Source organism: Pecten maximus, chromosome 19 (genome assembly GCF_902652985.1).
Source record: "Pecten maximus chromosome 19, xPecMax1.1, whole genome shotgun sequence".
Lineage (NCBI taxonomy): Eukaryota > Metazoa > Mollusca > Bivalvia > Pectinida > Pectinidae > Pecten > Pecten maximus.
In genome coordinates, this window is record NC_047033.1 from 17,516,727 (window position 1) to 17,537,365 (window position 20,639).

At 36.3% G+C, this 20,639-nt stretch overlaps 1 protein-coding gene across 1 annotated transcript; it reads right to left on the reverse strand.

Annotated features, from left to right (window-relative positions):
- Nucleotides 1–153: 153 nt before the first annotated feature.
- On the reverse strand, nt 154–12,881 carry LOC117318042 (flavin-containing monooxygenase FMO GS-OX-like 2). The gene is made up of 6 exons (XM_033873044.1): nt 12,695–12,881; nt 3,782–3,998; nt 3,365–3,500; nt 2,645–2,778; nt 1,975–2,152; nt 154–1,673 (listed from the first exon to the last, which is right to left on the reverse strand). Exons 2-6 carry the CDS (start codon nt 3,988–3,990, stop codon nt 1,047–1,049), a joined length of 1,284 nt encoding a protein of 427 aa, XP_033728935.1. The 5' UTR covers nt 3,991–3,998; nt 12,695–12,881; the 3' UTR covers nt 154–1,046.
- Nucleotides 12,882–20,639: the final 7,758 nt, after the last annotated feature.

The following is a 20,639-nucleotide window of genomic DNA, read 5'->3' on the forward strand; positions in this document are numbered from 1 at the left end:
TCGCCCGTTGTCAGTATAATGTGACCGGATGGGGTGTCCTGCTGGGTGTCTTCGGCAGTATGCTTCAGTGAGGTAGCACTATAAATCGGCAAAAGTTCCGGCCTATCACAGGGAGACTTACCACGAACATACTGCAGCCTCCCAAAACATACATCCGCACTCGCATGCATGTCGCACGCACGGGAGGCCGTCCTTAAATGACCTTAGCTGTTAATAGGACGTTAAACAAAATAAACCAAACCAAACCCAATGTAGCCCGGAAAAGTCATTGTTTGTTGTAAAATCATTACAATCGAGTTATTCAATAAATGACAAAATTAATTATATTTGAAATGTTACATTTTATTGCAAAAATTAGACATGGTTAAATAATCTGTGCTGTTCAATTTAGATTTACCTGCAAGTTCATACTTTACATTTCGTTCCCACATCAAAGATAATTGTTCAAAATTTGCACAATGTTTCCTGTTGACCTTTCCAACAAAATGTACGTACTTCAAAAAAATCAAAAACATGATATGATATATTAAGCATACGAGTTTCTCTGCATCACGCTATGTCATCTGATAAGAAATATCCTTGTATATCATTTAAATTATTTTTTTGATAATCACCTATCAACATGTGCAGACCTGAAGGGCAGTCGTTATACAATGCATACGTTCATTTTAAATGCTTATTGAGAACTTACAATATTGTAAAAAGGGAAATGACACATTGTAGTTTTTTCTATTTTGTTTGTTTAAGCCCGAATCCGAAACAAAATCAAATCAACAGACCAATTCGGACGCTGTAAGAGCTAACTTGCCTGGCCTTCTTTTTTGTTTCACAAAATATGTACAATACATATACAGAAACAAAAGTGTACACATAGGGTGTTTACCTATAACAGTTACAATTACTTCTAGATTAAGCAACATAAATATAAGTATATCCTATATGCCTCTGTCTATGCTTTAGGTTATATGATATAATTTCGGATTATAACACGATCCTATTTACATGGAACAATAGTTAAACTCATAACCATGTCTCCGGGGTCAGTGTCAGTTTATTTCTACAAATGTCTCAGTATCAGTTATTTCAAAATTTTGTTTGCGGAAAGTGAGGAACTTTGTATCTCTTTGAATCGTAACATAGTCCCAGAGACGTTGAAAGGCCGTAGGGAGTGGATCAAGTCCAGCCATTTTAGCTATATCCTTGTTGAAGCGCCATTGGCGATCCCCATCTCCCATAAAATGAGCTTTGGTGTCATCAAGTCCCTCTCGTTTTCTGTCAGCGAAATCATTTTCAGCATCCTCTATCATCTGATCCTCTGGAGGTAACGCGACGGTACCGTCCAAAATGGCAACTACTACTTTCGCTATCTCGAAATTTTGTGGAAAATAGGACAGTAGTCGAGGGATACCCACGAACAGCAGAGTGTTGAATTTAATGTGTACGATGTGCTTGTACACTGGGGTGACACGTTCAGAATTTACCTGGACGATGTCCTCGGATAGAAATGGGAAGTTGGTTAGAAAACCAGTGCAGAACACAAGAACGTCGACCTCTGCCTCTGTGTCATCGAGAAACACAACTCTGCTTTTCTTCATCCTTTTTATACCGGTTTTTTGAACGACATTTGCTGGCAACGACGTTTGGAGAGTATCTTTCAGATGGCTGAGGAAAACCTGAATAAAACGATTAAATATGATACTGTTACAAGAATTAACTAAAAAAAAATAAACATACATGATATACATATATACTTTTTGGGCATAGGAGACAATTTATGACGATACAATCAATCGATAGATCATTTTCCTTCATTATGAATATTTAATCACCATTTTAATCCAAAACAATTCCTAAAAAAATGTTTTAAGAGCAGTTTATTGATTATATTCTCTTCTCAGTATACAGACAATGCATTACAAAAGCAAAATGATTGTATTTATTTGAATATCCATGTAGTTTTCCAAATGTTTATACCTGTTTTGCATACGCGGACATCCCGACAGCTATATCCTGTCCAGAAAAGGACGCCCCTAGGACAACAACATTCTTGCCCTTGAAGTTCTCCGGAGTCCTGTAATGGTGACTATGGAATACTTCACCTTGGAATTCCTCAATGCCTTCGATTTCTGGAGAATTCATCTTCTCGTGATGACTTGCGACACAAGTAAATAGATAACAAAAAATTACCTTTGACATATAACACTGATTTACATAAGTATCGAGTATTTGTGACATGATAACATATATATGTGAATTACATCCCTATGCTTTATTACAAGAAAAAAATGTTTTTTTGTTTTTGTTATTTTTCCTTAGATATGCAGAGTTAAAATATCTCATTTTTTGGGCGTGCTTGGCATTTTCGTAATGAGAACTGTAATTTACTAAAATGATAAATAAAGTTATTCCAAGTAACTATTCATCTGCAAAATGATAGATATGTTACATTTACATAATGTAGCCAACATATATATCTATAATAGCCTCAAATATATCGATTTAGTTGGTAACTATTAATATCTTACATAAATAAACCCATACTTGATCATGCATCAAAAAATCGAATTTGATTAAATTTGTCATGTTCTTTGTGCCCTGTACGGAAAAAAGGTTATCTTTATCTCATGTCAAGTTCACAACCTACCCATTACATACGATCACGGCATCAAATACTTCAGTGAGGACGTCGTCTTTGTTCCTCACATCGACATAGCTCAATGTCCATTTAGTATGACAATCTTTGCTATTTGGGCGAACATCCTGAACAAACGTGTTCATCTATGCAAAATTAAAGAAATAGTAGCATTTTACACATTCTCAATTTGTACGGTAAAAAGGAAATAATAATAATGATAAACCGACTTTCTTTGTTTATTATTTGATTTATAAATCTATATTATTCATATTCGATAAACTTACAGACCTGCAGCAACCCCTATTTGAATCCTTAACTATTTTTATTTAAAAATGGTAAAAAATTGCAATACTTAAGGCAATACAACTTTTGTTATTACTGGTTGATTATGTAATATTGCATGCTAGGTAGTTAGTAATAGCATTCTTAACGGCCCACAAACACTGAAAGGTCATTCGGGTAACAAAAGCCTGACAAATGAGAATCAGACCAAACATTAAACAGATTAATGCGTTTTTGGTTATCATATCATGTGGGACATACCTACAGCTTTAAAAATTTCAAAATTGTGTACGTGTTAACTATTTTGAAAATAAGTTTATGTGTTGATAGTCTAGTATAGATTTTCGTTAGGCAGAATATTAAATATATTCAACAAAATGTGTTAAACAGTAAATGCATCATTACATGCAATGCAATGAGACTGGCTCCACATACTCTAAACTGTACCTTGATGTACTTTCTGAGGTCATATAAATCGGCATATCTTTGCAGATAATCGCAAACTTCAGGCCTAGAAAGGAATGACGGTCCAGGTTTATGGGGGAAATCAGGAAATGCCATCAAATGTTTTGGAATATTGGTACTGAAAATAAAACATTTGTGATTCACACTTGATCAGGATTACTTATTATATGGACATAAAACTGATAAGGAAAACAATGTCATTTTAGGAAATACAATACGTATGACGATCTGAATACGACATCATATATCCTCATTTAGTTTTGAAGATTTGCACAACTTAAACATCTTCATCACATACAGTATAAAATCGTCAAAGTCGTTGGTTCGATATTTTGTGAAAATTTGTTGTGTTATTGATTAATCATTGACTTTACATTTTATTGTTTTGTTCATAATTACATTAAATCCCGGTAGATACTTGTGAAGACAGGCATTCCGTTGTCATCGATATGTGTGTTCTTGTCATACAACCAAAGTCCACCAACGTCACTTCCTCTTTCAAAGCATGTCGGGACATAATCCTTCTTTGAATTGAGTAGATTTTTGAGTGCGCTAAGTCCTGCAACTCCTGCTCCAATAACCGCTACACGCTTTGGAGGTTCCGCCATAATTTACTCTAAATAAATATTGTCTATTATCATCATTTTGGTACATTCTTGAACAGCTGCTGTTTAAACAAACCAATAAATATTTGTACAACTATTTATCTAAAAGAATTACATGAAGATGACGCAGGTTTTATATCTCAAACAGTGGCATATAAGTGAAAATTTCAGTCCCCTCCGGTCGAACCAGCCTAATTTATGGAAGTTATGACTGTTCTCCCGCACTGACGATTCAGACCAAATTTGGTTGTAATCCATTAAGACATTAAAGGAGATAAGCATTTAAAAGCAAAATTCTAGTAAAGTTCCCGATCTGGGGCTGCGCCACTCTGTCCTGAAAGGTTTGACCAGCCTCATTTATATAAATTATGATTGCGCTCCCCCACGTATATATCCGACCAGATTTGGTTGAAATTCTCTTTTGCGTTAATGATATACGTGTGTATAATCTAGAAGGGTTCCAATATTCACAGGGATATCAAAGTGGCATGCCTGGTAACGGCAAACAATGAGGTCTAACAGTCTGTCTACAAGGCTTATAATCAAGGAATCTCTAGTGGGATTGTGATACGCATGTCATCTATTTATTTATAATTCGTATATTCTATCACATAATGTGTATTTGTTATATACATATGTAGTTTGTCCTAATTTGTTTTATAAAAACAAGCTTGTACAGGATCTGTAACGTGGGTCCAAAATACGACAGGATATCTTCCACACACAAAGGTGTGGACCGAAATGCAACAGGGACAATTTCTGTTCGTCGTTGTGATCATGTGTTGCAGCATATAAATTGTATGGTCGTAAGGGGAAACAAAGGTAAAGATTTTAAAAGTTAAAATCAATAACATAAAATCAACAAAGACAAGTGAACTGTATCTGTTAAAGTACGCTATCAAAATAAAAAAAACCCGGTTACTACAGGATTCAGAACTATCACAAGAAGTTAAAAGCAAAACGGCATTAGAACGTAATTCTGTCTTCATAGTCCGTGAAAAGTTCCTTTTTTCCATAACATTCACATTTTAAATGTCGATATTCCCGCCGTCTGTTAACTACGCTCCAATCTTCATGGAATCTTTCGTCCGTTATCTATCTAGAAGCCTAAATAAGGGCGACAAATGCGCCCGTACTTATTCAAATCGTCTTTAAACACCATGTCCATATATTTCAAAAAAGGATTTTACATAAGATACACAACATATACTACATGCACTACATACAACCTATTGCTTTTTATGCTGCCTATCCTCCACTTAAGAAAATACACAAATAACACGTTTTCTAAACTATTGAATTAATCCTGTTGCTGGCACAGATTCTAAAATATGAATCAGCCTACTGGAATAATCGGCAGGTAGATTTTCTTATCATTTATTGGTTTTGATGCAGAATTTGTAGTTCTACAGAAACAAAGTCAATCAATTAATTCTACTGTTTTCTTATTGACTTTTCTGAATTTACATCAATAGACTATGATCCATATATACTAGAGGTCCTTCAGACCACTAAACGCTTCTGCCTCTACTGGTTCCCAGTCTACTTGATTTGGTTGTACTGTTTTTTGAAGTCTATCGACATCCGCGAAATTTTGCACAAACTTTCGGTACAGTAATAACCGACAACGCAGAAAAAAACCCCACACTTGCTTTTCCTCTTTAGTTGTTGTGCATGCCTTATTCTCCACAAATTGTCATCCATCATGGTGATGATTCCTTCAACCATAACATTTCCACATAAATACACCAATATATGCATGAAAATTCCCTGTCGGTAAGTTGGTCAGGATTTACAAGCGCTTCCCTGACAGCTACATCCGGTGTCCTTCAAAACACGCACCGGGATATATACCATATATCCAAGCTGAGCAGGCATTCAATTGTCTTCTACTCGTTATAATTCCTTTACCGCTGTATCTGATTCCTTCTTACTGCTTGCCTTTTCCATAAACACTCCACTATTACCGCCCTTTTCTTCTTCTACAGAGACTAACAAAGTGCTGCCGGTCTCCTTTTACCTTCCATTCTGTGTTTCCGATCCGATCCAGTCTCCATCTACATAATATAAGGCGATATATCTTTCACATATTTTGTTGTCTTATCATTCGCTCATGTTGCTGCTGCGGATATGAAGAGATGATGACTGATATGCCTTATTGAGGTATAACCGATGACCTTGCCAGATTTTGTGATACTTCCTCCACAAGCTTCCATATATTGTTCATGTCTACGAGTAGTTTTTCTGCAATAAATCATTATCATTATTCTGTGTTGATGGCATGTTTGAATAGACGTGTAATTCTTTACCAGTGAACTGAGGCGCACGGCTCGTATGTCTGAACGCGATAGCAAACTTTTCAAATCGCTCTAAAAGCGCACATGTCATCCATTGGATCATCAATCTTGGGTAGTTTGGGTCGAAGTAACGTTGACCTTGACTCCTCGGAGTTTGATCTTGACATTGTCTTTTTTCCTGCTACACCTTAAGTCTAACAGATGACTAGAGTCCTCTATGTCACGCTATCGTTACGCCTCCTCTCTATCCTCCTTCTCTTGGTCACATGTCCTTGCCCTCTCCACTCTGTCCAAGTACTTCCATTCATTTGCTGCCACGTACATTTGTAACTTATTATCCGTAATACCCAGTCTCTACCCGAGATCAATTTTTGTACATGGTTTATATCCAGTTACTTACCGATATGGCCGATATAATCCATGAATTACAATAATATATTCAAATCTGAACATAAACACATACTGGAATGGTATAATAATGGTATAAAAATAGCCAGCCTCGTGTGTTTATTCTATTTACATAATAGTCTATATAAAAATATAACAAAACTCTATGGTACTGAGATAACTCAGTATATATATGTGTGTATAGCCTGAATTCAAGTAAATACTGTAATCGAAGCACCTTATAATATACAGTGGACTTTGTCCAAACCGGACACCATGGAGATTACAATTTCGCCGGTTCGTAGGGAGTTTCGGAGTGTAGAGGGTCTGCTTTATCATTGAAGGTAGAATGAAATTATAATATAGTTGTGTTGTTTACATGTAATCAATGTATACAAACAAAACACAAAACCACATTTTATCTTTGTTTTATCCATTCGTACTGTGCAGCAATGTTAATTTTATAATGGAAAAGATAGGTTCAAAATGTTAATGTTAACATGGCTATAACTTTCGCACACATCATTCTATTATCAACTGTGACAATATCGACAATTAACCATTTTTATTACGACATTTGTTTGAAAGGTCTCTCTTTTTAACAAAACTCGCCTCCGTCTTAACTCTTTCCGTACTTTGTGTTCTTTCCGGATTTCGTACCGGAAGTAGTTATTAGGCTCGCCCCCGGAAGTTTAAACAAAATGACAGACTACATGTGCATTTTTGGTGTGTTGTTATTTTCATATAGAAACAGAAAGGTTAGTGTTATCTTTGTACATGATTAAGAAATATTTAACAAAATAATATCTAGATCAGATTTATCACTCTGAAACGTCCTAGACTGATATCTAAAATGCAAATGTAGCAAGCCGCCATATTGTTTACATTAAGAACATATTGAGAAAAAATCAACTATTACTCTACCGAAAAAACACGTAAAACAATCGAAATAAAAATTATTTAACAACCAAAGTGTTTGTTTCAAAAGCTTTGAACACATTTTATAAATCATTGCATTTGGTAATTGTATTTATCGGTTGATGCTGTCAACAAATCAACACTTTAAAAACGTCAACTTAGTCTGTCGACTAAAGTCGACAGCGGGGAGGACGGAGCACATTTTTATGTCGACTATAGTCGACAACGGGGAAGGGAGCACATTTTTATGTCGACTATAGTCGACAACGGTACTGAAAGAATTAATGCACGAGTCATCTGTCATCCTTTTTCAATGTATCCAAATGAGGTAGGTAGCAGTGATTTTTGTAATGTCGCATATACGTCGCTGTAGTCAAGCTGTGTCCGTGCTATGATAAACTGGTCGCACATTGTCAAGAAGTGTAAATTCCCATTCAAAGAAATACTCCCAATTTTATAAGTATTACGTAGCGACGTAAATATAGTGGCATACGTCTCTCGCACATCCGTAACCGATTTCGGACGGCTTGTGTAACGAAAATGGTATGGGCAGGGATATCTCAAGGCGAGAAAACACCTCTCGTCGGTATCCGTTTTAATATTACAGCAGTAAGATATCAGGATCAGGTCTTGAGACCATACATTCTTCCTTTTACCCATCAACCCATCATTACGTTGCTGCAGGACAACACGAGGCCGTAGGTTTCCAGGGTTTTTTTCTGACTTTCTTGCTCAAAACGACATTCCATGTCTTTAATTGGCCTCTTTACTGTCCAGATATGTCCCCATTTGTGGGACAGGCTAGACAATACAGTTTGGAAGCGCGCCATTCTGGAGTTTATTCTGGAGTGTAATGGTATCCATGGCAATAATGGCAATAAAAACCTACGTGGGTTTAATGTTAAGGAGAGTAAGATCAGCGACTGATGCAATGCAAGAGCAGGGCACACACGCTACTGATTTGGATCAGGAAACGGCGTAGTGTACCCCTGATTTAACGCTATTCACGCAAACACCGTCTATGACCAGACAACAAAATTCCTAAACATGTATTCAGGAACGATGAAATAATTGAGAAACCGCCACAATGACCATATCATCAAAACATCATGTAAAATAACAACCCAAATCGAAAATGACCTTGTGTTTCCTTTTTCCGTTGGTGCACATGAAAGGAGTTCAGGTGTTTGGCTGACAATGCAGACATGTAGTCAATGTATCGACAATATGTAAACACCAACCGGGCGTCTACAAAACCACAGAAGCACACTGAACCAGAACGAAGCCGATGCCAGTTTACACAGAGTAGATTTACTTGTGTAAAGGAACGGGACTTGAAATTATTGCCGGATAACATAATAGACAGAATCAGGTCTTAATTATTTGGATATCTTGATTATGGATATTGATGTTCGCTTCTTAACACATATCACAACTATACTTATTGACGATTACAAGTTTAAAATATCCCAAATATCAACAAGACAAAAATAGCAAGTTAGCAAAACTAACTCCAAATTAAACACCAAGACATGAATACAAACAACCCCAAGAAGAGCCCTATATTTTGACCGGGAATGGTGCGTCGGAAAGAAATTAACAGGTGACAAAAACCTATTGGAATGCCTGCGAGCTTGACTAACATTTAAATAGCGGCAGACTAACGGACATTAAATAAGATTTTCTTGTACAATAAATATTTTACCAGTATCAATTGTATAATAAGTGTTGTAAAAAATCATCTTTTCAAGAGTTACCTGTCTCGACTGTCACGAAGATGACAAGGAGCTTTTCTTGTCTACAAATGTTTTTTTTTATTATTAAATCGTATAATTTACCAGCTTATACATAGACCGACGTCAGGTTTGATCGGCGTGAGTGCCCTCATATTAAAGATATATGAAATGAAAACTGTTCATGAAATGATTTTAATCATATTTATCATTGATAGCAAAATACATTGTACAGTGTTGGTAAGAAATAAGAATACATGATAACAAAAATACATTTTGTATAACCAGGTGTGATTAAAGTACAACATGAACAATCAATGTTGTATCAATGAATACCTGTAAAATAAATATAGGACATTCATGGTTAACTATTGACTGTCCATTCTGATGTATATAACATATTAACATTGGCTAAAACAAGACACTCGGCGGATTTATTTGTCATTTATATTGTTTTTATCATTTCCAGTAATAAAGTGATCAAGCGTAGATTCAACACAAAGACGTGAAAGGTAAAACATGACAAGTGACGAAAAGTATGGGCTCTGAAATGAATATATTGTGTGTGTGTTTTTTTTTCACACAAACATTTAATCTCCCAGAACATGTAAAAATTGGAAGGCTGCCAAGGTTGGGGCCTTGAGGTCAGCCTTCAAAATATAAACAAGTCCCCGCACAGGGGGGCTCTCACTCGCCACGCAACTGACATATGATACACATCTCATTTTCTCACACTCAAATTACCACATGACAAAAACACAAACTATTCAAATAAATGATAACTAGCCAAAGTTTTTCTAAAAAAATATACCTTTTTTAATACAATCAACTTTAATTGTTATTGAACATACAATAGCAACTTATTAAACAATTATCAAATATTTTACCTAAATTTGAGTAAAATCTATTATAGTAATTAAGGCATACTTACGACATATTTCCATGAAATACAACTTTTGATTCCATTTTTCGAATGAGTTTGTATAAAATTCACTAATTTGACATGAAATTAAAGAATGAGATAGTTTGAGTTTTGTTAGATATGGATTTTTCATAATACTGTTTCTTTACTAGAGTTTTGCTAGCTGCAGTATTTTTTGTTAACATTGCAATAAGAAGAAAAAACAATCTGACATAGCTGATATTAATTTCTTATTTAACTTGATATTGTGTTCGAGACTTTTTAATGTACATTTTGTTTTGCATTTTGATGAAGAACATATAGATCTATTCCTAAAGTCCATTTGAGAAATTCAATTGCATGGAGCACAACACAATTTGTTCACTGATATTGATTTGGAAAAAATGGAAATATATAAATATATATTTAGAATTTTTTTTTTACATGTACTATTTTTATTATTATTTAAACTACAAATATCCGTCTTGGGTGAGTCCGGTCGGTTCATTGTTTATCACCGGCCATGTGTTTCCGCTGCAGTGTGATGGCAATGTGTTTTGCTCGCGATCGTGTTTTCTGCGATTATGGAGTTAAAAGATATTTTTGTCGTATATATGTAGGTAAGTGTTGTTATATTTTGCATATGTATGCTGTCTATTAAAAACATATACAACCTAATACCAAATTAGTAACTATAAATTCTAAAAAGAAATGTGCGCCACATGTCGTTTAGCAAAACAGTGAAGCTCGAAAATGCTACAAATAGCGGATATCGTTTAACTTTGGAGTAATAGTTCGTATAATTAAACATTTCTAATACAATTTTGCAATGTATTAGCCTACCGTCTAATCTAGAAATCTTTAATTCGCATATTCTGATATCATACTGCTCGTAGTTGTCTCCGTGATCCGCCATGATACTTCTCGAAGAACTCTCGCGAGGATTCTAACCCAAATATGGAACCCGTGATCCATATATGGATGACGCTACTACGATAAATAAATACATAATCAGAGATATTAAACCACTCTTTTGTAACTCTTGTGAAGAAAGCGAATCTTACTTTGCGTAATTAAATAATTTCAGAATGAATTGACTTTCCTTACCGAGATATATTACTCCGAATAAGTTTTTCTGTTGAAATCTCGCGGGAAACCTCATTAGCATCAATTTATTTTGATTTCCTTATAAGGAAATTGACCTTTACACTTGTATCAAAGAGGGCGGTATGTTTGAACTGATATCTCCGTGTGTCTTGCTCGTTTTGGATTTTACTATTTATTGTCAAACATTTGAAGTAATGTGCAGGTTTGTTGCTTGAATATTCATAATAGATACCAGAATCATCAATTTACATGTGTTTTTTTTATCCGAGAAAATTTTTACCACTGCTAATACTGCCCGGGGCTTGCTACACTATCGGTAATGGGAGGGACTTCATACCCTGCCGGAGAGCAGTGTAGGCAGGGTATGAATATTCGTTCTACGTGTCGTTCAGCATGGCCTGCTAGACCACATAAAGTTTTAAAAATAAATATATACATGTATAATTCCAACAATCCTTATTTATATGTTATTTAGATGTATGTTTGTAATGTATATATCGGGTATTGGCTACGATGATTTCCGATGTTAGCGTGTAATTTATTTTTATATTTAATTTGTTTTTCTATTTTTGAAGATATCTATATTATATTTAAAAAATAGACATATAAACATACATCAACTACCATATACCCAGAAAGAAACAGAAACATCGTCTTACTACTGGTATCTCATTTCGCTCTTGTTCTACAGACACATCATTATCATCAAAACATATTATATCTACTCTTATATGTGTATATTCCTTTAAAACATTTATCTTCACACACACACATAGACACCCCCATCCACCCAAACCAAACCCCCACACACACAAATATTCAGTTCCCTGGTAGCCCGATCAATCCTGTCAAGGGCTCAGTTTCTGTGTTGGTCATATCAACTCTAGCCACGTCAACTGAGTCATTGACACGATTGACCACGCCCCACACTGATCAAATCATTAAATACATCTAACATATACACAAAACACAAACAAACAAAACAAAAAAATCATATTTGAACACATAGAACATGCGACTATCTAGCGTGTAAATACTATATATGTATGGTTACAGTAAAATTATTTAGAAATTAACATTAGAGATATGCTACTTTCAACTTATTTATCGAGATTAAACGTGATTTACTTAAAAAAAGGTAATTTTAAATACAAATTTTATGTGAAAACATTTGGCATTTGTGAAGTATTTAATGTGTTTATAGCATGAAATAACAAACATATACCAGTTACAAGGCGATGTCTGTGTGTGTTATCAAACGGTTACCAACAAAAGGTAGTACTACTGCTAAATTAACGATATTACGATAAATACGTGCAATCGTTGGAGATTGTTTACAGGTATTAGCAAAGAAAATCACTTACCTATTACAAATGTAAGATTTCAGTTAAGTTTCCTTATAGAGCACTTCCCTGGTGAACACCTAGGATTATACACTAACTCTAAATACCTTAGTTTACCGACCGGGCCAGTAATTATTCACCACGTGACGCAAATATCAAATTCGACAATTTGTTCACCGACAAATAAAACTGAAAGCGTCGCGCTTCCCCGTCGTGCATCTAATATTGAAGTAGAACATAGGAAACACCGATTAAATCTCATCATCATTTGGACTAGGACTAAAATTTGGACTAACACTTCAAAAAAAGAAAAGGCTAAGAGTGTCTGCGCCGCTCACTTTGGTATTTAGTGATTTAAAAACACCTCTTTAAAGGTCAAATAGGCTATAATCTTCAAACGTTTGGTTTGGTTTGGTTTATTTTGTTTAACGTCCTATTAACAGCTAAGGTCATTTAAGGACGGCCTCCCGTGCGTGCGACATGTATGCGTGTGGTGAGTGCGTATGTGTGTTTTGGGAGGCTGCGGTATGTTCGTGTTAAGTCTCCTTGTGATAGGCCGGAACTTTTGCCGATTTATAGTGCTACCTCACTGAAGCATACTGCCGAAGACACCCAGCAGCACACCCCACCCGGTCACATTATACTGACAACGGGCGAACCAGTCGTCCCACTCCAGATATGCTGAGCGCTAAGCAGGAGTAGCAACTACCATTTTTAAAGACTCTGGTATGTCTCGGCTAGGGGACAGAACCCAAAGCCTTCCTCACTTGGGCGAACGTTCAACTAAAGGCCAAAAGTGAGGCATTGTCAAGGGAGACATTAGGAAGAAAAAAGTTGTTAAGAAAGAAGAGAAAAGATAAGATCCCAAATTTAGTCGCCTCTTACGATCATGCAATGGGGGCAGCAGGTACAATTCTTACGCCCTACCTGCAGGGCAAATCTTCAAACGACTTCTTCTCAATAACCAAGAGGCCCAGGGACTTGATATTGGGCCTGTAGCATGCTGGGGTGAAGGGCTACAGAGTTTGTTGAAATAAATGACATTGACCTTCATTCGAGGTCACATGGGTCAAATAGGATATAATCTTCAAACAACTTCTTTTCACTAATCAAGAGGTCCAGGGACTTGATATTGGGCCTGTAGCATGCTGGGGAGAAGGGCTACAAAGTTTGTTCAAATAAATGACCTTGACCTTCATTCAAGGTCGCATGGGTCAAATAGGCTATAATCTTCAAACGACTTCTTCTCAATAACCAAGAGGCCCAGGGACTTGATATTGGGCCTGTAGCATGCTGGGGTGAAGGGCTACAAAGTTTGTTCAAATAAATGACCTTGACATTCATTCAAGGTCACATGGGTCAAATAGGCTATAATCTTCAAACAACTTCTTCTCACGAACCAAGAGGCCCAGGGACTTGATATTGGGCCTGTAGCATGCTGGGGTGAAGGGCTACAAAGTTTGTTCAAATAAATGACCTTGACCTTCATTCAAGGTCACATAGGGTCAAATAGGCTATAATCTTCAAACGACTTCTTCTCAATAACCAAGAGGCCCAGGGACTTGATATTAGGCCTGTAGCATGCTGGGGTGAAGGGCTACAGAGTTTGTTCAAATAAATGACATTGACCTTCATTCAAGGTCACATGGGTCAAATAGGATATAATCTTCAAACAACTTCTTTTCACTAATCAAGAGGTCCAGGGACTTGATATTGGGCCTGTAGCATGCTGGGGAGAAGGGCTACAAAGTTTGTTCAAATAAATGACCTTGACCTTCATTCAAGGTCACATGGGTCAAATAGGCTATAATCTTCAAACGACTTCTTCTCAATAACCAAGAGGCCCAGGGACTTGATATTGGGCCTGTAGCATGCTGGGGTGAAGGGCTACAAAGTTTGTTCAAATAAATGACCTTGACCTTCATTCAAGGTCACATGGGTCAAATAGGCTATAATCTTCAAACAACTTCTTCTCACGAACCAAGAGGCCAAGGGACTTGATATTGGGCCTGTAGCATGCTGCGGTGAAGGGCTACAAAGTATGCTCAAATAAATGACCTTGACCTTCAATGATGGTCACATGGGTCAAATAGGCTATAATCTTCAAACGACTTCTTCTCAATAACCAAGAGGCCCAGGGACTTGATATTGGGCCTGTAGCATGCTGGGGTGAAGGGCTACAAAGTTTGTTCAAATAAATGACCTTGACCTTCATTCAAGGTCACATGGGTCAAATAGGCTATAATCTTCAAACAACTTCTTCTCACGAACCAAGAGGCCCAGGGACTTGATATTGGGCCTGTAGCATGCTGGGGTGAAGGGCTACAAAGTTTGTTCAAATAAATGACCTTGACCTTCATTCAAGGTCACATGGGTCAAATAGGCTATAATCTTCAAACGACTTCTTTTCACTAATCAAGAGGTCCAGGGACTTGATATTGGGCCTGTAGCATGCTGGGGAGAAGGGCTACAAAGTTTGTTCAAATAAATGACCTTGACCTTCATTCAAGGTCGCATGGGTCAAATAGGCTATAATCTTCAAACGACTTCTTCTCAATAACCAAGAGGCCCAGGGACTTGATATTGGGCCTGCAGCATGCTGGGGTGAAGGGCTACAAAGTTTGTTCAAATAAATGACCTTGACATTCATTCAAGGTCACATGGGTCAAATAGGCTATAATCTTCAAACAACTTCTTCTCACGAACCAAGAGGCCCAGGGACTTGATATTGGGCCTGTAGCATGCTGGGGTGAAGGGCTACAAAGTTTGTTCAAATAAATGACCTTGACCTTCATTCAAGGTCACATGGGTCAAATAGGCTATAATCTTCAAACGACTTCTTCTCACTAACCAAGAGGCCCAGGGACTTGATATTGGGCCTGTAGCATGCTGGGGTGAAGGGCTACAAAGTTTGTTCAAATAAATGACATTGACCTTCATTCAAGGTCACATGGGTCAAATAGGCTATAATCTTCAAACGACTTCTTCTCACTAATCAAGAGGTCCAGGGACTTGATATTGGGCCTGTAGCATGCTGGGGAGAAGGGCTACAAAGTTTGTTCAAATAAATGACCTTGACCTTCATTCAAGGTCACATGGGTCAAATAGGCTATAATCTTCAAACGACTTCTTCTCAATAACCAAGAGGCCCAGGGACTTGATATTGGGCCTGTAGCATGCTGGGGTAGAAGGGCTACAAAGTTTGTTCAAATAAATGACCTTGACCTTCATTCAAGGTCACATGGGTCAAATAGGCTATAATCTTCAAACGAACTTCTTCTCACTAACCAAGAGGCCCAGGGACTTGATATTGGGCCTGTAGCATGCTGGGGTGAAGGGCTACAAAGTTTGTTCAAATAAATGACCTTGACCTTCATTCAAGGTCACATGGGTCAAATAGGCTATAATCTTCAAACGACTTCTTCTCACTAACCAAGAGGCCCAGGGACTTGATATTGGGCCTGTAGCATGCTGGGGTGAAGGGCTACAAAGTTTGTTCAAATAAATGACCTTGACCTTCATTCAAGGTCACATGGGTCAAATAGGCTATAATCTTCAAACAACTTCTTCTCACGAACCAAGAGGCCCAGGGACTTGATATTGGGCCTGTAGCATGCTGGGGTGAAGGGCTACAAAGTTTGTTCAAATAAATGACCTTGACCTTCATTCAAGGTCACATGGGTCAAATAGGCTATAATCTTCAAACAACTTCTTCTCACGAACCAAGAGGCCCAGGGACTTGATATTAGGCCTGTAGCATGCTGGGGTGAAGGGCTACAAAGTTTGTTCAAATAAATGACCTTGACCTTCATTCAAGGTCACATAGGTCAAATAGGCTATAATCTTCAAACGACTTCTTCTCAATAACCAAGAGGCCCAGGGACTTGATATTGGGCCTGTAGCATGCTGGGGTGAAGCGCTACAGAGTTTGTTCAAATAAATGACATTGACCTTCATTCAAGGTCACATGGGTCAAATAGGATATAATCTTCAAACGACTTCTTTTCACTAATCAAGAGGTCCAGGGACTTGATATTGGGCCTGTAGCATGCTGGGGAGAAGGGCTACAAAGTTTGTTCAAATAAATGACCTTGACCTTCATTCAAGGTCGCATGGGTCAAATAGGCTATAATCTTCAAACGACTTCTTCTCAATAACCTAGAGGCCCAGGGACTTGATATTGGGCCTGCAGCATGCTGGGGTGAAGGGCTACAAAGTTTGTTCAAATAAATGACCTTGACATTCATTCAAGGTCACATGGGTCAAATAGGCTATAATCTTCAAACAACTTCTTCTCACGAACCAAGAGGCCCAGGGACTTGATATTGGGCCTGTAGCATGCTGGGGTGAAGGGCTACAAAGTTTGTTCAAATAAATGACCTTGACCTTCATTCAAGGTCACATGGGTCAAATAGGCTATAATCTTCAAACGACTTCTTCTCAATAACCAAGAGGCCAAGGAACTTGATATTGGGCCTGTAGCATGCTGGGGAGAAGGGCTATAAAGTTTGTTCAAATAAATGACCTTGACCTTCATTCAAGGTCACAGGGGTGAAATATTTTTAAATCTTGCCATAGCCAAGAGTCACCAAGACCTGATATTAGGCCAATAGTATGCTGGAATGAAGGACTAGAATATTTATTGACATGAATAAACCAAGCTTACTCTGATATTTGAATAAATTGGTTATCAGCATAGTATCTGTAGAAATGACCTCAATCAACTGCAAATTTGCTGTAGAGCCAGGTGAGCGATACAGACCCATTGGGCCTCTTGTTTTAAGCTAGAGGAACGTCACTCGGGTTCAAATGTATAGTGTAGTGTATTTTATATGCCATCAGTGAATCTTATTAAGTGTTAAAATATTTATCAGTGTCTGTATTCTGATAGGATTTTGGTATGGCATCTGTAATGAATCATGAGTGATACCATGTGGCAGGCACATCTGTATAATTTTGAATCCACACAATTCACAGTTGTGCTCCTATGCCCTCATAAAAAACAAACTGACCCATCTAGGGACGTCACATCCGCTACATCACGTTCCGATCGTCAACATCCGGTGAAGCCATATCCATATCCGGATTATCACATCCTGTTATTCACCACGAGTTTTAACACAGACGTGTCACATCAGATGCATTACATCATTTCCATCATTATCACAGCCATTAAAAATCTTTAATAAATTGGTCATAATACCAATCAACAGCGATTTTGTTTTTAATTGCAATTATAGACATTTTGCTCGACCTACACCATTCGGAAGTTACCGGTTTATCAATTGTTTACAATATATTTGACATAATACACAACTGTGATATCACCAGCGTACATGTTGGAGTTAGTTTTTTTTTTTTAAAGAAAATGTAAATTTTCATAAAAAAAATACAAAATTTACAAAATTAGAGAGCCAAGTATGATCCCCAGGGCACATCAACAGCTGCTGAATGTCTTTCAAACTTATATTAATACTAACAGTCTGAAAACGATCAAGATGGAAAGATTTGAAAAAAAAGTAAATGGATTTTCATAGCACCCATATTGCTGTCCTTTTCTTTATAAAATGTGGATGACCAGGTCAAAATCCTTGCGGTTATCAAGATATAAAACACCTGTAAGATAACCTCTATAAATAGCCCCATAATGTGTAGCGGTACGGGAAATTTCATTAATATCGCGTTGTCAGTTATAGTGATTGAAGAGTGCGATCTCAAATATATCATAATTATCATAATAATACTGTACAAAGGCAAAAGCCTATATATTCAGGTCAATTGTTCTCCGACAAGGGACACGTTCATCAATGTCTAAATCAAGCCGGGCTTTAAATGCTTTCGTTGGTGTGATGACATCGTTTGACAGAAAGTTTCAATGGTTGACAACTCCCTTTAAATACGTTTATCCTTACGTTTGATTGATACTGAGGAATCCGTCAATATTAGAGTGTCATTGTATATATATCTGTATCATGTCCCTACATAACCTTATGTGCTTCAGGGTGGGTAACTTATGTTTCCTTAATCTGTTCTCCTTACTTAATTCCATCAATGTATCTGTTTTGTTGATATGCGTTGTACATTTTTAATTGGGTTAAGGATGTTTTCTAGTGAGCGGTCAACATTTTCTTGTCTCTTATGATTTTTCTGAAAGAAGCATTTATGACAAACAGAAAAATGAAATAAAATCTATATTTTCGTGCGCTTGTTTTTCGTAGGTCATCTTTAAAATGCGTGGTCATTTTTATTCACAGGAAATTCAATTATTCAATAATATTATTGAAATAATAAAGAAAAATATGTCGGGGATTATTTTCTCTTATTCGTAGGATTCTTAGGAAAGGAATGTCCTTAGCGCAATATTAACAACAAAATAAACAATGCAATGGCAGTTATTGTTAAATTCATTTGTCTTTATTCATGCTTAGTTAATCCAACACCCAGAACAAAATATAATATATTAATATTTGAACCAAAATTAAACTATATTACAGTAAATACGGCTTCCCAACAATATGGTATTTGTTGAAACAGGCCTAGCTAAATCATTATTTTCAAATAGAATTAAAGTGCAGTGTTGAAACTTTTAAAATAATGATAATGAATTTAAACCAAACAAATGACGCAGTTACCTTTTGCTGACTAAGTTAACCAAATATATTGTATTCCACTTAATTTAATACATAATAATGCAAACATAAAAATGGGCATTTTAAAATGTTTTAGAAATAAGCATCATAATATTTTTATCTGAAGGAACATAAAAGTGTACTATGAAAAAAACAGGATACCGAGAGCGGTTTTCCAATTCAGAATTACTTTCCCTACAAGGATGATGGATGACCATATTAATTGAAAATTAATGTGTCATATCTGATTTTTTCTAAAATATATATATCATAAAAGCTTGAATCTATAAATTTTAAATACATATATTTTATACTGTTTTCACTTAGTTTTAGAAACTTCACTAGGGGTGTGCAATGGTTGGTATGCATTCAGTATCATGACAAAGATGACATTGATATACGTGTATATTTACATTCCTAATGTGGTTTGCTGATATGAACATACCAAGTGAAAACAACAAACATATGACCATGAATACACTATGAAAACCGTATGAAAACATTGTCTATCGTGCAAATCACCTGATTAATCGGGTCATATTAATACGCCATCAACAGTAAGACAGGAAGAGTAGCTTCCCTTGGATCGATAACGTTGGTACGAAAATAAATATGATTTGAATCGAATGATTGTATTTAATATTATCTTTACTTTAATACTTCTTTCTTTTTGTTTGATACAAAATTAAACAAAAAAGACCGGAAAATGCGGAACGACGGGATCTCCCGGCTGTTCTAATAATTTGGCGTTTCGTCGTATACATGACAATTTTTTCTTTTTAATGAAATTTCTCGTTTTCTCGATATAAATTTTTTAAATCAAGGTTATGTAAATATATGAATTGAATAAAGAAGGTTTCGAATATCTAGAAAAGGTTGACACCAATACAAGGGTATTACATATGTTTTCCTTTATCGAATATTTTCTTCAATTTTCGCCAGTAATATAATAGTTTCATCGACTTTGCACATTACACACATTTTCAAAATCCTATATATTTTTTTTTATACACGAAATATAGGGTACGATTGTTATTGGAAAGAAGAAATATTCATAATAAACCAGATATTTTTAAATAGGAATAAAACAGTAAAATATATCATTCAGACCTGTAAGAGGTATTTTAATATTTACCGTTGGTTCAGTTAATATGTAATGTGTGAAGATTACTATAACAACAATGCTATGTATCATGTACATATAAAACACTGTCAAATTGCATAATGCGGCATTAATATACAATACAAATAAGTCACAGTTTTTGTCTTTTCCTGAGTTTGCTGTCCAAAGACTATAGCTGCTGTTTTGAAAATCGAATATAAAAGATTTTTACCCA

What these genes read in the sequence shown, in the direction of transcription:
- LOC117318042 (XM_033873044.1), bottom strand. Translation starts at nt 3,990, where the DNA reads ATGGCGGAACCTCCAAAGCGTGTAGCGGTTATTGGAGCAGGAGTTGCA. An exon ending in ACCTCAGAAAGTACATCAAG is followed by an intron (nt 2,779 to 3,364) that starts GTACAGTTTAGA and finishes AATTTTGCATAG; the next exon opens with ATGAACACGTTTGTTCAGGA. An exon ending in GCCGTGATCGTATGTAATGG is followed by an intron (nt 2,153 to 2,644) that starts GTAGGTTGTGAA and finishes TTGTGTCGCAAG; the next exon opens with TCATCACGAGAAGATGAATT.